This window comes from Neolamprologus brichardi, chromosome 17 (assembly GCF_056152115.1).
Source record: "Neolamprologus brichardi isolate AB-2024 chromosome 17, ASM5615211v1, whole genome shotgun sequence".
NCBI classification, from domain to species: Eukaryota; Metazoa; Chordata; class Actinopteri; order Cichliformes; family Cichlidae; genus Neolamprologus; species Neolamprologus brichardi.
In genome coordinates, this window is record NC_142120.1 from 14,440,744 (window position 1) to 14,459,516 (window position 18,773).

Genomic DNA, 18,773 nt, shown 5'->3' on the forward strand with positions numbered 1-18,773 from the left:
CATAAATAAACGTAAATATCTTCTCTTCAAATGAGGCTAGTATTTGTGTCGTGGCTTATTTTCTAAAGGTCTGCAACGGTGTGAACAGGCCAGCAGACGGCAGAATAGAGCAGTAAATTAAATACATAAGGAGAACTGGAAAACTTCTCTCTTTTTGTTTGTTGATCCAGCATTCAAGAGATTTAATGTTTTAAACGTCATAGACAATATGTTCTTTGAGGGTCAAAAGATCAAAACTGGGATAAGTTTATAAATATTATATTATATTTTTATTGCTGTACATACATACATACATACATACGCTCTTTTCTGAGGTTTCTGGTATTTCTCAACCTTCTCGTGTTCCTCCTTCCTGTCATTCAGAACCGCTACATCTATCACTATCACAGCCTGCAAAAGTCTTGAGGAGCCCCGCTTTTCTTTATAGTTCATTTCCATCTAACCTATATTTTTTAAGTGGCCTTGAGTACTTCAGGTTTTCTGAAAATATTTGGACACTGGTTGTTTTCTCATTCATTCATTTTCCATCCAGTCCTTGTACGTGACTATTTTCAGACATTGTTTTTTGTTTGTTAAGCGACTTAACACTAACATATAAATCTAATTAAAGGGATGAACCAGTGGCATTTCTACACATAACAGACAACTTTGCAAAGAACTAACTCTAAATCTACAGTAAATTAACTTTATGACTAAATTGTCACAATTCAAGAAGCCTGGGGAACTATTCCTGAGGACAACTTAAAGAAATTACAAAAAATAGCATTCAAAATATACTGAAGAATAAAGGTGGTCATGCCAAATATAGACTTTGAAGCTGGTTAGCATTGTGCAAACTGTTAGAACTGCTGTATATCCTGTATTTCTATGTGTGCCTGCACATGTTTCAGTTATTTGTAAGCATCATATAACGTAAATACGGAGTACAAAATCCAATATTTTCACACAAAATTATCAGAGTAACAGCTGGAAATAGTGATATTTAGATACAACGAATCTCTTCTTCTAATGGTTGTATCCATGCTCTCATTCAGTGGTGTTGGGGATTGAAATATTAACAGTACTCTACATGGACTGTTCTGGTGGGGAGTACTGGTGGTGTGGGTGTGATCATAACCTGCCTTCAATATAGACATATGCCTGGACGGAGCGATACATGGCGTGCAGGCACATGCAGAAACATAAGTAAGAGGGCTTTGACTGCAGGTTTTATAGATGTTGTGCAGAAAAACTTTTATGGCAAAAACGTTTGTGAGATGCTGATGCAGTTTTTGGGCTTTTAGTCCAATCGCTGCTGCCCCTGTACTCTGAAACTTTCCATTTAGTGTGTAATGTTTATGATAATGTGCTTTTCAGTGTTGCTAAAACACTGACAGTACTATTTACAGAGGAAGTGGCATTTTGTCTAATATGGTGAAGTAATGACACACACGCACAAAGAAACCCTTCAAGTATGGGGAAGTTTAAAATTGCACTTAAAGTGATTTGTGTATTTCAGGTTACATTTTATTGGATACATTTCCTCAGAGATCAAACAGAAAAAACAAAGGCCATAAGCTCTGCTGTGAGCTGAGGTAGCACAAAACGAATTAAAAAACATCAGATCAGTGTGTCTAATTAGCAAACAGCGTTAGAGAGTAAAATCCATTATTTGGATAGTGATGTGGTGGAATATTTAGTTTGGAATAGATTTAAAAACAAGAGAAAAAATGTGGTGAAAGGTGGTTTGGGGGATTCAGAGAGAGGTTTTCTACTTTCTGCAGTACACCACTGCACTATATGCCACCACTCCCACAACTGCTACTAATGCAGCGCCTCCATAAAGCAGCTCGGTGGAGCTCAGAGGTTTGGTCTTGGGAGCAGTTGGCCGTGGCTGCAGCTTCTCTGCAGGCTCCTTAACTGAATGTTTATCCACGTCTGTGAGGGGGATCTGTGAAAACTGTTGTTGCTTGACACTTGCTGCTGGAGGCTCCGGTGCAATTGGTGCTAGAATAGAAGGAGGGTGGAGGCCCTGAATGGAATACAGCTCCTCTACTTCAGATGTTGTGGTTGAAGGGACTGGGGTGGATGTTGTGGAGGGGGGGTCGAGCTTAACAATAGGCAGAGGAGGCAGGGCCATCGGGGGAACCACGTGCCTGAACTCTCCTGGCTCACACTCCATATAAGGCTCCTCTGCTGACACCAGGAGCTCCTGAGTTTCTGGGGCCTGGAGGTCCTGCTCCTCTTCCCTGAGTGCCACCAGCTCCCTCTCTCCACCCAACACACTTAACATACTTGTTTGCATCTCCTCATCTTCTTCCTCCTCTTCCTCTGCTCGCTTCCCTTTCTTCTCTGCCTCCTCAAGCATCTCAGCCTCGTCCCGCTCCAGATGGACCATGTCAGAGTTGGAGGAGTGGTTCTCCTCCCCTGTCAGAAGTGCCCCGTCACTGCTGTCGAGGCTCTTGGTGTCCTCGGGGTCTACATCGCCCATTGTGGACCAGGACTCTGCCAGCAGGCTCTCACTCTGCCAGCGTGCAGGAGTTTCTGCCTGAGTCAGCAGTGCAGCAGAAGCAGGGCTGAGGGTCTCTCTGCCTCCTCCATCCCCCCTGGTGGGCTCGAGTGGGGCCTGTCCCTCCAGAATGAAGGCTGGCTGCAGAAGGGACAGAGAAGATCACAGGTGGGACAAAATTTCAGGTAGACTCACCAAAATATCACACCAGGGTCAAAATTTTATATAAACATGGAAAGAGGGATATTTTATATTTTTTATATTATTTATGGTATAACTTTGGGCCCCAAAGTACCAACTGAGAATCATTTAAACATAACAGCCTGAGTATTGATGGTGACCATGTTCAACCCATTACACCCGCAGCATACCCATCTTCTGATGGGTGCTTCCAGCAGGCTTAGATACCATGTTACAAGGTTCAAATGATCTCAAGCAGGTTTCTTGATGATTCAATCATAAGATCTCAATCCAATCGAGCACTGTTGGGAATGTGGTGGAACAGGAGATCCACGTCATGGAGGTGTAGCCAACAAATCTGCAGCAACTGTGTGATGCTATCATGTTAATATGGAGCAGAATTGGTGAGAAGTGTTTACAGCACTTAGCTTGATCCGTACCACAAAGAATTAAGTTAGCTCTGAAAACAGGCTGCCACAAGGTGTACCTGATAAAGTGGATGGTGAGTATATGACGCATTGAAAATAAAACAGGACTTAAAATAAGTGCATTGAAATCACATGTTAATCACTGATAGGGTCTCTTCTTCAGAAGTGTATTTACCTCCAAGTACATTTTTCTTAGGAAACCTTTGTGTTTTAATAAAACCGTAAATCCAGCACAACCTCTGTGTCTACACTATTTGTCTTAAGTGGTAATTCCTACGTTTATTCAGCTTTACTTGTAATGAATATGCCAAAAGTCATACTCGAGATCAAGACAGTAGTTTTTTCTTTTAGAATTGTAAACAAGTCATGAAGGTGCTAATGTTAGACATAACTTTATTTTCTTTACTTCAAAGGACAAAAATACCTCCACTTCCAGGCCAGTCTGTGTGGTGGTGGTGGTAGTACGATAAAGGACACCTACAGAGACTACAGTGCATGCTGCTACAGGCCAGAAAAGCACAGACTGCTCCAAGTGGGTCCCACTTTTTGGAAAACACAGCCTCATGCCTTCACAAAGACATGTAGTTACTGATAGTCTGCAGCACAGCCACAGAATCCTCTCATGGCTGCTACTGTTACAAATTTTACATGTCTGTGCTCTCATTGACATGAGTGAGGGTTGTGATTGGAAAAAGTTGCTCACTAGCTTGTCGTTATTGCAGCAGTCTGTGGCTATCTATAGCCTCGACCTGCATATCTTACTATGTTTAGACACTGTATACATCTCCATCTGTCACCCGAGAGTGGCAGCTCTTTTAGTGATTTCACATGGCATGAGAATAGGGCGAGAGTAGTGACACAAAATGGAAATGATTATGTCGCAGTCTACCTCTAAATTTAAAGGAAATGTTCATATATAATCATATGAAATCAGAATTTTGGAGAAAATATTCATTTTTGATAATGGTTAGCACTGTTGTGTACGCATGCATTCAGCCCAAATGTGCCACATAGACTGAAGGTGACCCCCCTGTTCCCAGCTCAGCTTCGCCTGCACAGATTTGTCACCCTCATGCCAGTCCCAGAATAGATATTTTCAGCACTTCTGTCTGATGTTGTATCACATTTACAACATGTGGCCTGTCTGCGTGTCTCGCTGATTTCGGAACATACCTCTTAATGAGCCTCTAACAGTCTCTCTACACCTTGAATTTGTTACATTAGTACTTAACACAATATTACATGTTGCGGATCGCTGTAGAGAAAAACAAATAGAGGTATTTAGCAATGCAGAAGTTAAAATTTGATTCAGTTTTAGTAGAAAAGCTGAGGAATTTCCTTCAGTTGATATCTTTACAAAGGAGGCCTATCAAATGTCATGTTTATTATACCGTAATATGACTTCAATAAGGAAATTGTCTAGTGGTTCAGCTGAGTGTTGTTGTCTCATTGTGTTTCTCAGCCATTAGCTGGTAAAATGTATCTCCCACAGTACAAGAAATAAAATTATAAGATAAGATAAGATAAGTATCAATCCTGAGGGAAATTCTTACAGTCAATAACAATAGAACCAAGAGCAGAAACAAAACAAAAAAAAAACCCTCAACTGCTAAAAAACAAGGTGCTGAAAAGAACAACATTATGAAAAATAAACATAAATACAAATATGATCATTATTAATAAGGTTAACACTACTTGCAAATGCAAATAGTATTATTGTAGTAATAATCCTCCTATCTGGTAAAGAACATGTGTTTTATTTAAAGATTGCTTCACTGTTGCTGCTTTAAACGCACATACCTGCAGTTCAAAAACAAGACACTGTTTCTTTTGTGTTGCCTCACAGAGGAAAGGCCTTTCCTGTCTGTTATGCAACAGCTTGTAACTTTTTGTGCAATAAAACCTCTGACTGGGTAAAAACAATAGGAGCCTTTTAGGCAATGGACAAACTTTTTCATTTTAGAGGAGTACCCTCACTGCTGATGTATTTCTTGAAGCATTTATTAGGTTTTGGGGACTAAAATCCTTTATGTTGGGCTGGATTGTCTTTTTTGTTCTCGTGGACAGTCTGCTTTGTAGTAATAAACACCATAAAATGAATAAAATTGTAAATTCATATATTACACACATTAGTTTCTATCATAACAAACGCTACAGTGAGCTTTAAAAACATTAGAAGCCAACCAGTTTATTTTTAAAGTGTATTGATATTGATATTGATATACCTTTATTAGTCCCACAAGGGGAAATTTCATAATTTCCCCTTGTTATCTTTGTAATAACAAGACCAGCAGCTTGTTTTGTAAAAAAAAACCCAAAACACCCCCCCCCCCCCCCCCCCCCCCCCCTCAGCAAATATCTATTTGACTTGGCTCTCCTCTGGAAACAACACCTCTTCTTCGTTAGATGGGGTCAGAAGGAAGGTTGTGAAGGGCTCGTCGGAATGGCCTTTGCTCCTTCGTTTGGTCCAACTTGATAAATGTGGGCAAAATCATTCAAGCTGGTGCCCGTGGCAAAGCTCACCATTCTTTTTTATTAACCTTGCTGAGGCTGCCTAAACCAACAGAACACTGCAAAAGTTAGAGTCAGAACTAAAGAACAAAAAAGAATAATAAAAAGTTCCAAGAGTGAGCTTTCAAACCCTCAACTCCACCCCTTCCTTAGAGAGCAAACGCCATCCTAGTTGCCATATTTCCTCACACAGACACTGTGGCTCTGCGGGCCTGTGCAATCTTAAAGTTGACCACACAAAAATGTTAAGCCCTGCACGCACACAAACAGACAGCAAAGCTCATTTGTGTCCTTACTTGCTGCTGTGTGCTCCACCTTTACTGTCCTACTTGAGTAATTGGATTCCCATTGATCCTATCCTAGCTCTAACAGACTTGTGATAAAGCAAATGCTCAGGGATATTTAGAGCACTCTTTCTGTGCTAATGCACAATGGGGGCAGAGTGATATTGCATATTCACAAAAGGTCAGCTTTCAATGTCAAAGTTGAAGAGTGAGCTGATAAGACACACCTCCTGTCCATTTCTCTGTCTTGTATTTGCCCTTCCTGCAATCATCCTTCTAACGCTCAAAGCAGTAAAAGACGCACTCGGCCCCCAAAATCAAATCACAGTCTTAATTCAGAGCACAGTAATCCTTCACGTTTGATCCTATAGAGGAGTCCAAGATTTATTTTCTGCAAGTTTAAAAAAACAAGAGAGAGAGAGAGAGAGAAAGATCCAAGCATACCTGTGTCCTCTCGATGAGCTGCTAGATGAGAGATCAAAGTATGATGTGCATTCAGACACAAATTCACAAATCAACAGATAGGCAGACATGCATGCTGGAGCTGGCACAGGAGTAACAAGGTAGGCAAGCTGTGCAAAAGTCTCTCTCCCCCTCCCTCCTTGTCTAGCTCTCTCTCTCTTTTTTCTCTCTCTCTCTCTGAGCCACCCTACTTCCCAAATCCATCACATAAGAGCTGGCTGAAGAGGAGTCAGCAGTGACTTCACTGTGAAGCAGGATAAATGTTGTAAGTCAGCTGACTCTGAATTAATCAAGGTGTGAATCTTCATGTTTGCGGTCTCTAAAGGTTGGCAGATGTTAGCGTGAGTAGCATTCGCTTAGGTCAACAGTCTGTGGACTTTTTATGTTCACTGTCCAAACAGCAGATTATCAGTCAGCTCACAGTGTGCACAGCAGGAGCACAGAATGGAAAATGCACGTCAGATGGGGAGAAGAGCCATTTTTAAACCAGAACTTTCCAACTTCTAGTTCCCCCTGCTGGCAAGACACTTCATAAAAGAAGGAGCAACTTCACCAACATGTTTTATTTATTTATCTGCCTTTCACTTATTCTTTTTAACTGTATATGCCACTCTGCACTCTCAATTACCCCGTGGGGATAAATACAGTTATCTAAATCTGAAAACTATAGTTTTATATTTTAAAACGGTACTCAAGCTCTGTATTTATAATTATCTTGTTTCATCCTCTTATTTCTTCTGCTTTCTCTCTGCTGTTAAACATTTATTATAAAACTTGTCACAAGACTCTATACAAAGAAAGCAAAATACCACAATAAAGTCTTCATTTTATTCTACAGAGGTATGTTTGAGTTGGTTTGGAAATAGGATGTTAAAGTTGGAACTGCCAGGCAAGAAGAAAAGAGAATGCAGTAAAAGAGGAAACAAAGCAGATTAGTATGGCACAGGAGAATGCCAACAAAGAAGACCACAATTAAAACCTGAGATGGTTTTCCAACAGTCTTGAAGGAGTTCCCAGAGATGCTGAGCACTTGGTGGCACTTTTGCCTTCCCTCTGCGGTCCATCTCACCCCAAACCATCTCGATTGGGTTTAAGTCAGTTGACTGAGGAGGCCAGCTGATCTAGTGCAGCACTCCATCACTCTCCTTCTTGGTCAAATAGCCCTCATGTCACAGAGTGGGAATTTGTATTTGTCTTTTATAATTGGTTTTATTCTGATTTTAGTGTTTATTTATGAGTGTAGTTTTTATTTGCATGATTTATTCTGTTTGTATTCCATGTTTTTATATGACATTGTTTTAATCCACTGTGGACTGGCTAGGCAAATTGGCTGATAGCGATCACCTGCTGAGGGGTGTGTCCCGAGGTGGCCTATCAGCTGTTTAAAGGACCTATTAAAAGTGAGCTGGCTGAGCACTAATGGAGAGAGGCCCCACATATGAAGAGGAATGCGTGAAGGCCAGTGTGGAAAAGAGGGACCAGCTGCCTGATCGTAGCGTGCGACGGCTCATTTGGAGATGGACCGGTCCCAGCAGCAGGAACATTGACAGCAGGGCAGAGGTACACCTCTGCCTGCATTTGTGAATAGTGTCTCCACTGCTGTTCACCAGGTGCAGCCGTGTTGGGAGAGGGTCGCCATGGCCATTAGCCAGGTCAGCTTCCGGGACGATGGTTCTGGCCAGTATTTGTTTACTTAAAGGGCGAATCCATGAGGGGAGCCGCGGTGGCATCGAGCGACAGACTCCAGTACAGTGAGCTGGGCTGGTATGTGACAAGCTAAGTGGAGGGATGAGACGGGGATAGGAGGCTTCTCCTTGTCTGCCTGGGACGAGGCTGGCGTGGTCCCCGCTTTGAAAGAGGAATTTTTGTCCTGCTCATGAACACATAAGGAACATTCATCCTGGGTTGTGGGTCAGTTGCATCGTGGGTCTGGGTGGAATTTTAGCTGCATGAAGAAAATTGTTGTCATATTAGGCAATTAGGCAGTTTTGTTGTAACACTTGATGGTCTTTGGGAATGCACTTGGGGACAGATTCAGAGTTTTAGCAATTTTCCAAACTGACTGACCTTCAGTTCTTAAAGTAACAATGGACTGTCATTTCTCTTCCTTTTTTTTTTTTTTTTTTTTTTTTAAACTTCATATTATAGCAAGAATCAATCAACTAACAGTTTTCAAATAATGCTGCCAGCTGTGTGTGACTTCTGACTTCTGTCCCAACCCCATTAAAAAGGTCAGGAAATTCCACAAATCAACCCTGACAAAGCACACCTGTGAAGTAAAAACTGTGACTACATCATGAATTCATTCAATTCATTGAGAAAAGGCCAAGGGTTTGCAGCACTAGCAACAAATCAAATGGTGGCTACTTAGAGGATTCTCAAATATAAAACATATTTAGAGTTACTTATCATTTTTTTTCTTTGCTACATTGTTCCATATATCTTGCTTTAGATATTTGATGTCTTTGGTATGTGTCTACAGTGTAGAAAGTAGTAAAAATAAATTAGGTTTGTCCAAAGTTTTGACTGGTAGTGTATATTAGAAAACATAACTCCTATTTTGGAATATTGAAGATGCCATATTGTGATATAGATACAAATAAAGAATATATGATTATATGATTTGTGTTTTCTTACATGCCTCAGGGGATATAAAGGTATTTACTTTTCTCATTTCAGCATAGACAAATACAGTTATAGTAATATTGTAGAAATAAACAACTCTAAATAACCTTTTCATATAATTTAAAACAGCTGTAGTAGCAGGCTAATAAAATAAAAAACAAAAACAACCAGAATACAGATAAGAACTTTATCCTGAGAAAATCCTAAGGGAAACTACTATTAACACAGTAAATGTAGTAAAACAACTACAAAAAATATTATTATGAAATACATAAACATTATTATATGAATAAAATATAACAAATATAACATTTTAATTGTTACATCAACTCAACCTTAAACCTTCTTTTAAACTGTAGCAATAAAGATTATTATTAAGAGATAATGTACAAAAGTAAATATATTTATACTTTCTAACTTAAAAACTGATAAGTTATAGTTACGTTTATACTTCACTGTGTCCGTGACACGTTGAAAACTGAGTAAACAGCCACTTTTTTCATGATTCACTCGTCTCGCTCCTTCCTCGCACTTGACAACCTCTTCCGCCGGAAGTAAACATCACGTGACTCTGAAAATCAGCTGATCCTCCGTAGACATCTTTACGAGTCACGACTGCGGCGATTAATTCAAACCGTCTCCACTGTTGTTCTCGGGTACATAAATGCCGCTTTAAAGCTTAAATGTTGGGGTTAATTTCATTTTCTGAGTAATCGCAGTCTCTGTTTTCATTTAGCGGTTTTATTATTCGTGATTTTTTAATTCTTACTTTCTCCGGCAGGCCCAGGCGGATCTTTGACAACTGCAGCCATGGCGCTGAGCGATGCCGACGTACAGAAGCAGGTAATGAACCGTTTTCACCTATATAAAGACACAATTTTAACGCTTGTTTTCGTTCGTTAAAGAATCAACTCGTTAGCCTGTTACAAACCTGAGAAATGCTTTCAGCCGCTGTAGGATTTACAGGAAGTCGGTGTGTCAAAGGAGAATGACATTGAGAGAGCTGCAGTAGGGTTAGCACTGAATTAAACACAAACGGCACCTAGAGGACAATATTTGGGGTTCTTTAAAGGGGGGCTTTTTTACATAAGATTGACACTTGGACCCAAATGAGCAGCTATTTCTGCAGCTGGGACTTAAGGATGTGATACTGAGGGTCATACATCTCTGCATGATCACATGATGAACACATGCCAAGAAGGAGGAACTTGGAGTGAGCCACCGTGTTCTCACTGGAAATCTCCTCAAATATGGAAAATAAGTCTAATAAAATGTTCCCACTGTACACTGTCATGACCAGGGATTTCTATATCAGTTGGCTGTTTGACACACATTAATAATATATTTAATTTTCAACAAATCTTAATATTAGCTAATTTTGCTGTTGTTTAAATAGTTTTGAAACAGCAATTAAAGTGGCAATAAAGGGTTAATAAAGGGTTATGGTTAATAAGTTTTTCTATGTGATACTTTTATTTGGTGTCAGAAAATATGATAACACATTCTCAAAGGCCAACGTTTTCCTGTGCATCACCAAGTCATGAAGCAAAAGTGATAATTATGTGGCTCAGCGGTCATCATAGTAACATGTTGGATCTTGTGGCAGGGAAACTCCCCAGTTCTTAATCCCATTGAGGATTGATTCCTAAAAGGCAGGAGGACGAGCAGAACTTTGAGCTCTGATAAGGCAAGAATGGCTCATTGTCGATCAGAGGATGGTCAACACTGTAAATACTGACACCGTCCAATATGAAATGCTCATGAGTGTCCCTCGCTATATCTTAGAAATGTGTAAAACCATAAGTATAAAAATTAAAGCACTAGATTGTATGAAACACAGAATTTGTGTGAAGCCATTGTGGAATTTCTAGTAGTGGGCCATCAGAGGGCGACTCTCCTGGCTGCCAAAACCCACCAAAAAGATTGATGGTTGTATAGAAGTCTGTGGGGAAACAGCTCCTATGTGACCTCAGTGGACACTTTCCTGATGACTTTGTGGGCTCAATTCCTAGTTTCTGGTTACATCGATTAATACATGAAGTTCATTATCTGAATTAATAGAGTTGCTGAACAGTGAGCCCGTGGTTTAAAATTATAGTTTTAATTTCCTCAGTGAGATCCATCCCTCGCTCATCACCAGTTTCTTTGCACAGTTGGTAAAATGACGATGTGCAACAAAATTCACAAACATTTCTCACTGAAGTGATGGAAACAGCCCTGCCTTAATCTCATCTTTACCACCCCAGTAAAGATTTACCACCCCAGTAAGCACTTTACAATGAATAGTGGCATTGTAAAGCGCTTTGGGTGCCTTGAAAAGCGCTATATAAATCTAATCTATTATTATTATTATTATTATTATTATTAAGACGTCCTCTCTACCCTTAATGATGAATTTTTGATACCTCGCTTGACATTTCAAACCAGAGATGACAAACCTCACACAGTAAAATGTACTTATTTTTATGGGATATCTTGATGTTTACCAGACTAATGCTTTGCTATCGTTTTACCAAAAGTTTAATGATGAGTTTCATTTCCAGTGTATTGCATTAGAAAGGAAAGTCACAAGTTGCATTAGGTGCAAATCTTTTTTAATGTGAAATAAGCTAAGTATATTTGTCATGAGGGTCTTTGAATGCTCTGAAAATATCTTCAGATCAACGAAGATCAGATCTAATGTTGTTTAAAGATTAACGTGTATTAGATTTTCCAAAAATCGGATTTGGAGCGAAGTGAAAATAAAAATCAAAGAAGTTTTTTAACGTTTTTTTAAAACAGCACAGGCTTGTTTTTAGTTATATTTTGTTCCCATCCACAGATTAAGCACATGATGGCCTTCATCGAGCAGGAGGCAAACGAGAAGGCGGAGGAAATTGATGCAAAGGTATGAAAACACATCACCACCCAGTGCTCTGCACAGATATCAGTCTGGATAGATTTTATGTCTTTATTAGTGAGTCAAAGCTGAGGAAAGACAGGGAATTGGACCATGTGGACAGACGTTAAAGGTCACCTGTAACTTTAAGTTCATTAATTACATGAAGACAATGTTTAGAAGCATCAGGCCTCCTGGCCCCCATCAGACTGTGTGTCATTACACAGATTTATTTAATTGTTTTGTCTTAAGAGGAGAACAAAAAAGCAACAAACCAGCTAATATATGCAATCAATTATTTTTAAAAATGCAACGTCCATCAGCGGACAGTGCACGTAGAGCGTCTGGAGGCGAGTGTGATTTGTGACATAAAGATAGCAGAGAGAGTGAAATGTGGTAGTGAGAGCTACTGTGATGTGTGATTTGGAGACGGTGGCAGAGATGAACATGCCAGAGTGACAACAAGGCACAAGATTAGAACGGAGTACATCAGAAGGACAGCTCAGGTTGCGTGTTTTGGAGACAAAGTTAGAGAGGCAAGGCTGAGATGGTTTGAATGTGTACAGGAGGGATACTGGGTATACTGGACAAAGGATGCTGATTATGGACCTGAGAGGAGAAAAAGAGGAATACCTCATGGGAGGTTCATGGGTGTAGTGAAGGAAGACATGTAGAGGGTTGATGTGACAGAGGATGGTGGAGAAGGGGGCGGATGATGGGAGAAGTCCAAAGTAGAAGAATATCCATCCATGTTCTGTTGCTTTCCAGGCCCGTAGATGCTCTCCTCAGCCACACTTTCTTCCAGCCCCCATTACTTGTGGTGTTGGTGTTGGTCCCCCCTCCCCTCTCAACCTATCTGTAAGGGAGAACTGAGAGACCCATTGGAGGAAGCTCATTCCACAGTTTCTAACTACGAACTTCTATTTTCAGTCGCTACCAGAGCTCGTGACCATACAGGTCACCTGCATCATGTAGGTGAGGGTAGAAACGTGAACAGAAGGGGAAATCGGCAGCATTGTCACAACAGTCATCTTTACTGTGACATTCTTCCAACTCCTCCACCGACCCAGAGTGGGTTCTCCACCTTTTTCCGGATGAGAGCTATGGCCCCAGGCTAGGAGGTTCCTGCTGTAAACCACTTCAGGGCAAGCTGGAGGTCACCTCAGGGGTGATCAGTGCAGCCCTTTTAGACTCCAACACCAGTCAATCACCATTAGGTGGTGCTGATGCTGCATGCTTGCATTACAACATGATATGTGTCTCATTGTGTCACATATGATGGTCCACAAGTTCCAGCAGCCTCAGGCACTATTTTACAGCAAGGAAAGCTGATTATGAGAAGAGTTGTGTGTTGTTTAGTGAGGTTCCCAAAATATTTTCATGTTTCTCTTACATTATTAGAGTAAAATATTCTTTTTAAATGTCATTCTTTATGTGAAAAAGATTTGTTTGCCATGAATTCCTCTGAGCTATCCGTGTCTCTTCCTGCAGGCAGAAGAAGAGTTCAACATTGAGAAGGGCCGCCTGGTCCAGACCCAGAGGCTGAAGATAATGGAGTACTATGAGAAGAAAGAGAAGCAGATTGAGCAACAGAAGAAAATGTGAGTCGTGGCGAGACATCACAGGACACATCTTTCCTTCCTCCTTTTAATCTGGCCTTTTTAAGAACAAAGAAACGGCTGTCATGTGACAGAGTTTCTGTAATTTTATTTAGCCACTTCACCCAACAGTACCTCCTCTGTGACCTGCCTCGAACAGTGTGCAGGGTTAAGAAAAGAATACACACAGTCTCACTTTGGGATATAAGCAGGACCAATGTGTGTGTTATTTGTCTGCTTAACAGTCAGATGTCTAACCTGATGAACCAGGCTCGACTGAAGGTGCTGAAGGCCCGTGATGATATGATCTCGGTAAGTCTCTGTCATCAGTTTATATACATACAAGAGATGGGTTGGTTAAATATCACAGCTGAGAGTACAAACAGAAGAGATCAGGTGTGTTTTTGTACCCTCAGGAAATGCTGAATGAAGCTCGCCAGCGGCTCGCTAACATTGCAAAAGACCCGGCCAGGTATTCAACTCTAATGGACGGACTGATCTTACAGGTTGGTTTATACTCCGAGGCCTGTCCGCTAACATCCCACTGACCAATGAAATTTACTCTGTAAAACAAGTTCCATCTGTACTAAAAGATTTCAGCTATTTTAGAGCAGCAGGATCCTCATTTGTGTCCCCAGAATGTGAGAGGGGAGCTGTGACCCTGCCATAATAAAGTCACTGCACTGTAAACACAAGGATACACACACTCTCAGCATAAAGTCCAAATGTGTTTTCTCTCTGTCGTGAAAAATAAAACTTTCAATGACATATTAAGTTGATTTCACAGAGTTTTCAGCTTTTGTTGTTGTTGTTTTTGTTTGCTTAAATTCAATAATATCAGCAGTTATTAAATAAAAACGGGCCTAACACAGCTACTTAGTTACTGTTTATCTCGTAGTTGCATCAGTTATTTTTGGACAGATTGCCTGCCACTGCAATGCATGTGGATCCTTTTAATCATTGTCCTTGTGACTTCAAATTTATCACTTCAGTCACTTCAGCTAATTTATCATAAAATAAATAGATAAATAAAAGACAATGATTTAGCATCTCCTCCTTCTGATTCCAGCAGTGCAGAAAGCTGAGATGATACCTGAAGAGGTGATCTTGTAGAGAAGACCAGCCAGACTTTATGATCATATCAATCTTGTCTGGCCAATTAGATAAGCTGATTATATTCCGTTTCGTAAATATGCGGTGGTATTTCACTAATACAATGGATGTGGATGCAATTAGGTTGTGTTCCTCTGGATAATCCCCTAAGAACACTGTCTCCAGTTTAATTTGTTCTGTAAAAACAGCCCAAAGTTTCTGGACCTCCCCCTCTTGAGGGCACTTTGTGCTGAACATTGGGGGGTGGGGGGGTCAAGATCTCTGTCTAAATAAATAAATAAATCTGGATAAATTCCCAGATGATTAAACATGCAACTATTTTGCTCGTAATACCTGAAATTAGTAAAAAAAAAAATCAACAACCTATTTATGCAAGATAATTCATAATTTTATAGGGGAGGTTATGTTGGTTGAGTCTGATTATTGGGGGGGATTAATAAACCAGTGTGGAAGTGCCTTAAATCTACTTTCTTTCTGAAGACCACCAGGGGGCGACTCTTCTGGTTGGAAAAAAGAAGTCTGATTGTATAAATGTTTATGGGAAAATTAACCTATTTACTTGAATTATGAGCTTAGTAAGCCTGTTTCTAGTGAAGTTCTGGACCCAATTGATGACTAAGTCTTAGTTAGTACAACATGGTCCCCCTGGTGGTTACAGCCATCTTGAATATTCAGTCTCTGGTCTAGATAAGTGTAATCAAACAGTTTTTTTTTTAATAAGTCAAGCTTTGTGAATGTAATAATACTCTTTGCTAAAACAGTTTTAGACTGATATAGATTCAACTGTCTGATAATTCTGGAGGATTTACATTGTGCTGATCTTAAACTTTATTGTATGATACAGAAAGGTTTTCATGATATAAAAATATTTGACAAATATTTGTCATTCTATGCAGATATTTAAAAACTAAAATAACATAATAACCGTCTCTCATCAGGGGTTTTACCAGCTGCTGGAGCCCAAAGTCACCATTCGCTGTCGTAAACAGGACATACCGCTGGTGCAGGTGAGTAAAACAGAAGGTGTATCTTTACCCTTTTTACCCTGCAGTGCAGTATCACCTGCCCTGCTGTGGGCAGTGTGGGGAAAACCCAGTTTCAAAGTTATCATGTTTAATGATACGCGTTCAGTTACTGAAGGGAAATTTTGTGCTGATCCAGTTGTTTGTATCAGATGAAATCTCATCCCAAACTTCCTTGTACCCTTCAGGCATCCATCCAGAAGAACATTCCCATATATAAAGCAGCCGTGAAGAACAACCTTGAGGTCCGCATTGACCAGGATAACTTCCTCTCCCCTGACGTGTAAGCAGAATCACATTTGAAAGACAAACCAGTGATCACTAAGGGGAAGTTCTCTTGAAAACTTAGCCACCTCTTAATTTGAGATCAAAATGTCAAACTTTTTCTGCATGCAGGTCTGGAGGTATTGAGATCTATAATGGAGACGGGAAGATCAAGGTGTCCAACACTCTGGAGAGCAGACTGGACCTCATGGCTCAGCAGGTAGGAAATGCATATCTTATCATTTTATCTTTCTTGTTTCACACATTGTAAATGCACTAGTCTACTCTAACTGCACATTATTCTGTTTATATATAACAAACTTACATTTTAAATCATCGTCACACTGGTGGCATGGTGTTCGATTCTTAAAATGTACGCAACATAGAAAAAGTAAAACAGTATTCTTAACATGCATTTGAAAAAAATGACTTTGCTTTAATACCAAACTTTATTTTTTAGTGCAATATTTTTTTTGCTGTTTATGTTTTAAACTAAAGATACAAAATGCTTATGTTTGAAGAAATTTGAGGCTTTTAATAAATAAACATTACCGACTTTAGACATGTCACTATATTTACCAATATGAAGAGTATGAAGATAGTTACCGTCTCGCTGTAGGCTAGTTTTTCATTTTGAAGTTAATATCAGTGTGTTTAAAAGAGGTGAGCAATTTTTTTTTCTATTCTAAAAATTCAGTAAAACTACACTGCTATTAACTGTAAATAAAACAGGAAAACGAGTTTTGTAGTGTTTCTTTTTCATTAGTATTGCACATTTACAGAGGTGGCAGAGAACAGAGGTATGACAGAAGTTATTAGCGGGTGTTCAAGAATATTCCATATATTCTAACTTCGATTTTAGTAATTTGCTGAATCAGCTTGTTAGGTGACAGAAAATTTTAGGATTGTGCAAAAGTCTTGAGCCACCCATTTTTCTTTATATTTTGCTTTCAAGGAGCCACAGTTCTCCAGGCTTTCTGAAGATCTGTCAAAGCTTTGCTTTGGACATTGGAAGCTTTTTCACTCCTTTCCAGTCCTGCACATGACAATTTCTTTTCTTTTTTGTTAAGCCACTTAACAAGAACCTGTGAATCACACATAAGGAGGACACCTAACCCAAGGGAAGAACCAGTGTTGTCTGCATATAACAGATAAACTATATAGTCCCAAATAACAGTTGTCTCAAGGTGCTTAATATTAAGAAAGAGAAACTGAGAAAAGGTTGAGTTATGCCAAATTACTCAAGAGCTGGACTGAAAATCCAGTGGCAACAGGTCTTATGGAGGTGAGTCCAGATTTTAAGTTTTTGGTTTAAATTGTATCGTATATGTCCGGAGGAGGTCTGGAGAGAAGTACAACAGTGAGTGTCTACAGCCATCTGTAAAGCACAATGAAGGTTCTGTCAGTGGTGTTGGAGTTCTATTTAAAATTGATGCAATTATGAATGCAGAAAAGTAGAATCAGATTTTGATCCACCATCCAGTACCATCTGGAAGCATCTGACCGGCAACAGCTTCATTTTTCTGCATGACAATGATCCTAAACACACAGCAAAAACAAACCTGGATAGAAAAGCACACAGTGGAACATTTTCAGTCATGGATCGGACTCCACAGAGTCCAGACCTCAACGTTATTAAAGCAGTGTGGGATTATCTTAACAGCCAACATCCAGAAAAGAGCTTTAAATGTCCTTCAAGAGGCCTGGAGAACTGTTCCTGAAGACTTCTTTAAACAGAGTTCAGGCTGTGAAGAAGAATAAAGGTTGTCACACTAAATACTGACTTTCAAGTTCATTGTACAAACTCTGTTTTTACCTTATTTACTGTATTTCCACCTTTTTTTTATTTTTATTTTTTTTATTCATTTTTCTGGGTCAATATAAAGAAATCAGGAGGGGCTCAAGATTTTTGCACAGTACTGTAGTTAGTTCTAGCTTTACTTTCTCAAATATGCGAGGAGTAAATTGAACGTCTTCCCATTTTAGATGTTTGGTCATTCAATAAAAATGTAAATGTCTCCTCTCGGGGTGTCGCTTTTATAAAGAAAGTTACTCTGAGATGATGGTTGTTGGCTTATCCTTTCACTCTGTTTGCAGATGATGCCTGAAATCCGAGTGGCTCTCTTCGGTGCCAACCCAAACCGCAAGTTTATGGACTGAGAACCTCTGCTGTACGAGAGAGAGAGAGAAACACTCCTTTTAATTTTTTATTTTGTCATATAAAAGACATCATTCCTTTATGTCTGTGAAATTTCTGATGCAAAAAAAGATGTTGTGTGATGTATTGCTGTATTTTTTTCTGTGCATTAAGGGACATGATAGATGCTGCAACTCAATATTACAGATGTGTACAGCTGTAAGCACTGGTTTGCTCTGCTGCTCCCATTCATGGGCCTCAGTTTACACTGATCAGTCAGGAAAGACGGGATCGGGTGACTGGCTGGATGTTAAACAAGTTGTCCTCTAACTGGATTAGTTTCATGACAAACATAGCATCTGTGTCACGGTTTTCCCAGTTTCATTACCCTCTGCAGCACATTATTGGTTGCATGGAGCATTGTGTTGATAATAGGTGTCTGCTCCAGGCAATCACACATATATATACATATATAGGCTCGCGCACACACACAAAAATGGAATCCATAGAAACAAAACTGAAGGTTGGATATGATCTTAGAGTTAATTTATTCATGTTACATCAACTGTACCTTATCCTTCTGTCATGAATTAAAGGAGTGGCTGATATCATTCCAGGGGTGCCCTGTATGTATATGAGGTTTCCAGATTAAATTATATGTATGTGTGTTGGTGGTTGTTTGTTTTGATTTCTCATCCTTTTTCTTTTTGTTGTTTTTTTTGATTGTCTCAAATTCAAAATGTTTTATTGTGGGAATATGTATAAAGTATAAAATCTGAACCA

The 18,773-nt window shown here is 39.7% G+C and overlaps 2 protein-coding genes across 3 annotated transcripts; one reads left to right on the forward strand and one right to left on the reverse strand.

Moving 5' to 3' along the window:
- Positions 1 to 1,446: 1,446 nt before the first annotated feature.
- si:ch211-214j24.14 (uncharacterized) lies at positions 1,447 to 9,516 on the reverse strand. 2 transcript variants are annotated; one of them, XM_006780805.3, is made up of 2 exons: positions 9,422 to 9,516; positions 1,447 to 2,629 (listed from the first exon to the last, which is right to left on the reverse strand). In XM_006780805.3, exon 2 carries the CDS (start codon positions 2,468 to 2,470, stop codon positions 1,751 to 1,753), a length of 720 nt encoding a protein of 239 aa, XP_006780868.1. In that variant the 5' UTR covers positions 2,471 to 2,629; positions 9,422 to 9,516; the 3' UTR covers positions 1,447 to 1,750. The 2 variants fall into 2 exon arrangements, with proteins under 2 accessions (XP_006780868.1, XP_006780867.1); XM_006780804.3 differs by lacking the exon at positions 9,422 to 9,516 and adding an exon at positions 6,336 to 6,630.
- Positions 9,512 to 18,770, forward strand: atp6v1e1b (ATPase H+ transporting V1 subunit E1b). The gene is made up of 10 exons (XM_006780806.3): positions 9,512 to 9,634; positions 9,760 to 9,821; positions 11,800 to 11,865; positions 13,348 to 13,457; positions 13,700 to 13,766; positions 13,871 to 13,960; positions 15,506 to 15,574; positions 15,778 to 15,872; positions 15,986 to 16,073; positions 17,951 to 18,770. The coding sequence occupies exons 2-10, from the start codon at positions 9,789 to 9,791 to the stop codon at positions 18,011 to 18,013; spliced, it is 681 nt and encodes a 226-aa protein (XP_006780869.1). The 5' UTR covers positions 9,512 to 9,634; positions 9,760 to 9,788; the 3' UTR covers positions 18,014 to 18,770.
- Positions 18,771 to 18,773: the final 3 nt, after the last annotated feature.